Genomic DNA, 7,211 nt, shown 5'->3' on the forward strand with positions numbered 1-7,211 from the left:
CCACGTGACCGTCTCTGTCTGGACTCATCCATTGGAGAGGAGGAATTAAACAACGAGTGCCACTATTTTTCTCAATCTTTACGGCGATATAATGATTTCGTTTACATTTTAAACGTCGTTTACAAAAACATCATATTTTATTATTAAAGTGCAGTGATGTGAAATCACATTTTTAGCAATAACCGCAGAAATGCAAACTTAAAGCAAAACACGACACTCCCCTGCCCTCTAAAAATGGTATGGTCGCCAGCTCAAATTCCGAGAATTGAGCTCTTCTGATTCTTAGAACTGGGGTTCTTAGAAGTGGTGATGCAAGAAGTTTCTAGGAAAGCACTACCAGGTGATTTTTTTACATTCTTTTCCTCTGGCGCGCTGTTGCCATTAGTCACACATGTTCATTAGGCTGTTTTATTGGATTTTAGGGTAAAATGTTATTTCGGCTGATTTTAAGGTGTTTTTGTGGAGTTTTCAGAGCAGATTGTTAATGCAGTGGGTCTGACTGGTAAAAATAGTTTTGACAGTTCGGCTTGTCCTGCATGAACTACATTGCACTGTCAGTCCTCACTGCGGGATCGTGGGGTCGTAAATAGTGCGTGCAGAAGAGGGGTGGAAATTCAGACGCGGTACCAAAGCAGCCAAACTAGACAAGCTCTAGAGTTGATTAAATAGCACTTGGTTGGTACGAATATAAACCAGGGTTAGTGCTCTGCGTGGTTAAATATAAAAACAGAAGCGTGAGCGAAGAAATTAATTTCACTGCTTTATTTTATGCAGCGCACGTTTTTAAAGTAGTTCAGAACCCGGAGTTTGTACTCTCGCTCGCTCTTTCTCGTGCCGTTTTGATTTTGTTGTCTTGTGCCAAAAGCGTGTACTTTGTGTTTGCAGCTTGTTTGTGTTGGTGTAAATCACATCCTAATAACCCTTTCTGATTTGGCTGTTGAGCGCATTTGCAATTTGCTTTTTTTCCCCGAAGCGCAGAGACTCGATGCCATCTTTAAAAATGCATGTAATGTTTATGTCAAGTGCGTTGTCGATAAAGTTTATAAAGGTTCCAGGGAGTTTTACATTGTTGCATTTCACGTGTTTAGGCAGTAGAGGTACAATAGAAAACTTTGTAACGTTCTGCAGTAGCTGTCACTTTGTAGCAAAACCAGCCTGCACGAGTTTCTCTCTGTAGCTTAATGTTTTCTTTTCTGTGTGTGTGTGTCAATTCTCACCAATGTGTTCTATTCAGTTTTAGAGTACGTTTCAATGCGTGTGTCTGTGTCAGAGAGGCACCAAATAGATACTAAAATGCAATGCATATGTATAAGCCGATATGGACTATATTTAAAGTGCTGTTTGGCATTGAGCGAAGAGTGCCTCATAAATCTCTGTCTGTTCTTTGCGTGTTGTGGAGCGGGCTCTATTCGGGGAGTGAGCACATTTATTGGCGTTCAGTTACATAGGATAAACGTGTTAAATAAGATTTAGGCTACCACTTAAGACGGAAACTAAGAACGTGAGACGTTAGAGCTCAACAGCGGAACGCGTGTAGGCTACTCTTGACACTTTTCTGTGTTCGTGAGAAGTTGGCGTTCTGTTTACCGTCTTGGTGATTTAAGAGCGCTCAAATGCCGGTGAATCTGCCAGATATGACTTGATATGAGAGTCGCAGGTGTTGTTTGTCGCTTAGTACCGCTGAATGACAAAACGGTCTCTGGGTGACACCTCGTGGAAGATAAACTTTACATTTCTAAAATAATAAAAGTAGTTGTGGAGACCATGAACGAGCTGTTATAAGAGTTTGGGTCAAATTGTCAAAAACATTGTAAAGATTTGGCGTATTGCAATGTTATGGTGGTTTCCGTGCGTGTTTTTTTTTTTTTAATTTGTTTGTCCACTCATTAAAATCCCGATCCCCTCTCTCGGTCATCTGGGTGTTTCGCCTCCTCACACAAGAGCATTACCAGAGTCACGGGCTGATTAAGCTGCTTTGGCATCATGACAGCTCGCGGTCGGGATATTGATGTTATGTAGTCTCAAATGGAAACAGAATCTCTAATACTGAATGTTCAACATCTGAGAAATGTTCGCCTAACTATTTAAAGGCGTCCAGCGAAACTATATTTGTGTCAAGGCGCCAGATGTGACTGGGAGAACCGTCTGAGGTGATTGGTTGAGTATATCGATGGTGGAGAGAAAAACACATGTTAGGCTATCACAGAATGAATCCATCACAAAAATAAAGTCTTCTGCTGTATTAACATAATTCCTGGGCTGTGTTTTGTTGACTCTTCCACTTTGTCTGTTATTACACCCATCCCTCAATAGTAAAGCGTATCGGTCCACAGAACCGCAATAAACAGCCTAACGACATTTTCCCATGACTCATTCGAGTTTTTTTTTTCTCAACACATAAAGACTTTAAAATCGCAGTGAAAGAAGCAATTTTCTTTGCAAGGCAAAAACTGCAAATGTGAAATTGGGACATACTAAGATAAATATGCCTTTTCCGTGACTAGCCTTTTAACAAATTAACTTGATGAAAGTTCCTATAAATGCTGTCAGACAATTTTATGTAGGATGAATAATGACTCTCAGACCTGACAGAAGGGCTGCACGTGGATTGATGTCAGTTCTCTAAACTTTCATCATTTGTCGCCCCCTATCGGAGAAGGGGCAGAGAAACAAGCCAGTATTTTGAGGACTACATATAATTGATTTTTCAGATTAAAGGGATAGTTCACCCAAAAATGATTAGTCTGTCATGATTTACTTTCCTCCCTGTAGTGAAAAATACGAATGACTTTCTTCAGTAGAACACAAAAGGAGGTGTCAGGGAGAATGACAGCCTCAGTCACCATTAATTTTCAGTATATGCAAAAATGTATAAATAAATAAGTTGCAATGAAAGTGAATGGTGACTGAGGCTGTCATTCTCCATAGCGTATCCTCTTTTTTGTGTTCCTTTGTAAGAGAAGGCAGAGGAGGTACGCAATGACAATTTTTGATGCATAACAGGAATAAAACTATTTTAATAGATGTTTTGACCTCACAAAAAAGGGGGAAAAGCATCGACTTAAGTTTTTAAACACTAATGTAAGCTTTATTACCCAACTTTTCTTTTACTGCATGTTGTTAAGTGTGTCGATTGCATCATTCACAGTTCTCATTGTTTCCTAACAGATCTAGAAAAAATGGCTTGTGCAGCCGACAGCTGCATCCAATTCACGCGTCATGCAAGTGATGTTCTGCTCAACCTGAACCGACTGCGTAGCAGAGATATCCTCACAGATGTCACGATTCTGGTCAACAGACAACAGTTTCGAGCACACAAAACAGTCCTTATGGCTTGCAGGTACAATTGAAGGCTGCTTGTTTGTTGTTGTTGTATACTTTTCTGTGGTGGAAATGTGTTAAAGTGCAACATGAAAAGTTGACTAAAATCATAATTTCTCCACAGTGGGCTCTTCTACTCTATCTTCACCGATTCACACAAATGTAACCTGAACGCCATCAGTCTGGACCCGAAGGTTGACCCAGAGGGTTTCGCAATCCTTCTGGAGTTCATGTACACTTCACGTCTCGCTCTGAAGGAGAGCCTCATCATGGCCATCATGAACACAGCCATCTACTTGCAGATGGACCACGTTGTTGACACCTGCCACAGATTCATAAAGTCCAGGTATATTTTGATTTGTTAATAAATTACACCCTTCAAAATACAGCAAGTTAAGCAGAGATAAAGTGCCATACTTAAATGCGAAAGAAAAACGGTTCTTTAATTTGCATATTTTCCTGCAGTGATTCCTCCATCAAACTTCCCAGAGAGGACTTTCTTGTCAGCCCCCTGCTTTTACCTCAAGACATTCACAGTTACAGACCCCATGAGGTGATGGATAATGTGTCTGGACGATCAGCAACTTTCAGAGACGGGAGACCCTATGGTGTCTGCATGTTTAACGGGGTCAATGCTCCTAACAACTCGTACCTTTATGGCCAGTTTCCCATGCAAGGTTTCCCCTTTCCTCTTTGCAAGCTGACAGACACTAAAAACACTTTCTCAGACTTCTCAAAGGGAGGCATCATTCATCACAAACACTGCTCGCCGGGTGACGGTAACAACCCAGTGCTGAATGACTTCACCCGCAGTGCTACCAGTGGGAGCTCAGCTGTTTGCCACACCGGGTCATACTCCTCCAGAGAGCTGGGAAGAGATGAAGATATGAAGCGGGAGACGTTGGAGGGAGTAGTCCATTCGATCGGGCTGAGCTCCAGAAAGCACGGCTTTATCAGCCTGGCTCAGGAGCAGCAGAGGGAGAGTGGGAAAGAACAGAGTTCCCTGGCGGAGGAACATTTGAGCCACCAACACTACTCCATGGGCATATCCTCCAATGGGCGCAAAACCTTGATGAGCAGCCCCCAGAGCCCCCTCAAATCAGACTGCCAGCCCAACTCCCCAACGGAATCAAGCAGCAGCAAAAATGCTGCTCTCGCGCAGGCCTTGCAACCTCCAACTTCTCAAGGTACACCAGATCCTAAAGCTCGCAACTGGAAGAAATACAAGTTCATTGTGCTCAATCAGAGCTCCAAGGAGGAGGAGACCAATCCTCCTGACCCTGGAATGCACTCCCCGCAGAGGCCGGGATTGTCTGCTTTCCTTCACCATGTTGACTCCGAACATCCTGACTCAAAAGTGACAACAAAGATTGGCGAGCAAGGCGACGACTTCCCTGCACCTCAGGCCAGTCGTCTCAACAACATCATCAACAGGTGAGGTTATCTCCTAAATCTCTTAGCCTAAAAAGCTGTCATTCTACAGTTGGTTCACAGAAATCAATTGGGAGGTTTAGTTTCTAATACAATAAAGTTTGAAACTGCAGGTTTGTGAGTATTTTGTGAAACCGTTCCACCCACCATCTCCACAAAGCCAGATTGAATTTCCTTCATCCATTCCAATCCTCTTAAAGCACACAGAGGATTTACCTCTTAGCTGGAATGTGTGAAATTCATTCAGTATCCTATAAAAATTAGAGTAAATTCCTCTGCAAAATGAGCTAAAAATGTGGCATTTTTCCTCCGCAGAAGTCTGGAGGGATCACAGAGGAACGTCGACAGCCACTCTTCTCTCTATATGAACCATTTAAAATGCTCATCCTGTGGCTCCCAGTCTCCACAGCACTCTGACGTCTGTCCCAACACATCCACCTCGCGTCTGGCTGAGGAAATGTCCGAGATGCACTCCGAGTATTCTGATTCCAGTTGTGGTAAGACTTTTTTCTAAATAGTTTTCTAAACCTATTTGCATCTTCCAAAACCAACCCAAAACATTTCTCTGTCTCACAGAAAATGGAACATACTTCTGTAATGAATGCGACTCCAAGTTTGCAGAGGAGGAAGCCTTGAAACGCCACACGCTTCAGGTCCACAGCGACAAGCCATACAAATGTGACCGTTGCCAAGCAGCATTCCGCTACAAGGGAAACCTTGCCAGTCACAAAACAGTTCACACCGGTAAAAATAAACAGCCGCTGCTACAAATGTCATTTTGGCTTCAGTGTTCGATGTTTTGCTTAACCTCCTTTCATTTGTGCTGCAGGAGAGAAACCGTATAGATGCAATATCTGCGGGGCCCAGTTCAACAGACCCGCTAACCTCAAAACCCACACGCGAATTCACTCAGGAGAAAAGCCATACAAGTGCGAGACATGCGGCGCTAGATTTGTACAGGTGAGTGCTTTTGAGATGCAGTCAATTGCTTAGACATAGCAAAAGTCATTTGGAAGAATAACATGACCTTTTTGAACAGGTTGCTCACCTTCGGGCTCATGTTCTGATTCATACCGGAGAGAAGCCATATCCATGCGAGATCTGTGGTACTCGTTTCCGCCATTTGCAGACGCTGAAAAGTCACCTCCGGATACACACAGGAGAAAAGCCCTATCATGTAAGCATGTACACAGTGTGATTTATATCTATAAAGTACAAGCATTCATCTATGCCTTACAATGCTGTTCTTTTATGCATTTATTTTTTAGTGCGAGAAATGCAACTTGCATTTTCGCCACAAGAGTCAGCTACGGTTACACCTCCGACAGAAACATGGTGCCATCACCAATACCAAGATCCAATATCGCATGTCGTCGACAGACCTACCAACTGACCTGACAAAGGCATGCTGAGCAGGCACTTATGGGAAGACCTGACCATGGCATTATATGACCTGACTTGTACAATCATTCAAAATTTTAGTGCCACACTGTGTCAATTGGACAAGGAGAAAAAAAAAAAAACTAACTGGCATTAACTGCCAGTCTAAACGGGTTTCCTCTACATTTGAACATAGAACCACAATATGGTCTCTTGTAGTCACTTTATTGTTTATATTTGCATATAAATATATATTGATGTTGAGAGTGTTTTTACATTTTGAGTTATAAAAAGCTTTATTTTGTTGGAAGAAGGATGGAATGTAAAACATTTAAATCCGGTTTTTGAAAATACAGTATTTTCTAACAAAAACAAAACATACTTTTATGAAGGTATGGGGGATTTTGATTGAGGTTGGAATATTTCATGTCGAACATTTCTTGCAAAGCAAAGAATTGTGTGTCTATAGATTTTTATATATATAAATGTACAGGTTACACTATGTTGGAACGGCCTCTGTCTTGTTAGAGGAACTCCTAACTGTGATTATAACATTGAATATCTTGTTTTTTTTTTTTTTTTTGGTTGTGTACTTTTGAATGATGGCTGCTCTCTGAAATGGGAAAACATGCATGAGGTGGGTTGCCACTGATAAACTTTCACTATGTAGGCAACTGCATAACTATTGTGACAAAATGTAATTACTTCACATTAAGATCGCTCTCTGCTGGCAGAGCCGATCTGACATGGAGACATATGCATACAGAAGTAATAATAATTATGATGATGAGGATGACGATTAAAAAAAAGAAAAAGGTACTGCTATGTTATGACCAAGGAGATATTTTGCTTCAGATGTATTTGTATAGAAACGTGACTTTTTATTTCATTTGGCAAGTGAAAGTTTACAGTTTTGTCATTGTTCTAGAAGCTACAGTAAAGGTTTTACTATTGTCTTTTTTTCTTTTGTCTGTGTATACACTGTGTACTCAAGGTGCCTTTCTCAACGGTGTCTGAATTTCGTTTCATTCAGTCCAGCTCTATTAAGGTACAACTGAAGGGCAACACATGTCCTTATT

General features: G+C 41.6%; 1 protein-coding gene across 1 annotated transcript; it reads left to right on the forward strand.

The window, feature by feature from the left end:
* The first annotated feature begins 290 nt into the window (after window positions 1–290).
* On the forward strand, window positions 291–6,926 carry bcl6aa (BCL6A transcription repressor a). The gene is made up of 9 exons (XM_056459925.1): window positions 291–340; window positions 3,169–3,340; window positions 3,446–3,667; window positions 3,787–4,755; window positions 5,068–5,249; window positions 5,329–5,496; window positions 5,582–5,712; window positions 5,792–5,929; window positions 6,021–6,926. Exons 1-9 carry the CDS (start codon window positions 310–312, stop codon window positions 6,162–6,164), a joined length of 2,157 nt encoding a protein of 718 aa, XP_056315900.1. The 5' UTR covers window positions 291–309; the 3' UTR covers window positions 6,165–6,926.
* The last annotated feature ends 285 nt before the right edge of the window (window positions 6,927–7,211 follow it).

This window comes from Danio aesculapii, chromosome 6, assembly GCF_903798145.1.
Source record: "Danio aesculapii chromosome 6, fDanAes4.1, whole genome shotgun sequence".
Classification (NCBI taxonomy): Eukaryota; Metazoa; Chordata; class Actinopteri; order Cypriniformes; family Danionidae; genus Danio; species Danio aesculapii.

Excerpts from the sequence above, each read along its gene's own strand:
- bcl6aa (XM_056459925.1), top strand. The coding sequence starts at position 310 with ATGCAAGAAGTTTCTAGGAAAGCACTACCAG. Across the intron at positions 3,341-3,445 it reads ACAGTCCTTATGGCTTGCAG|TGGGCTCTTCTACTCTATCT; the intron begins GTACAATTGAAG and ends ATTTCTCCACAG. Across the intron at positions 5,250-5,328 it reads GTATTCTGATTCCAGTTGTG|AAAATGGAACATACTTCTGT; the intron begins GTAAGACTTTTT and ends TCTGTCTCACAG.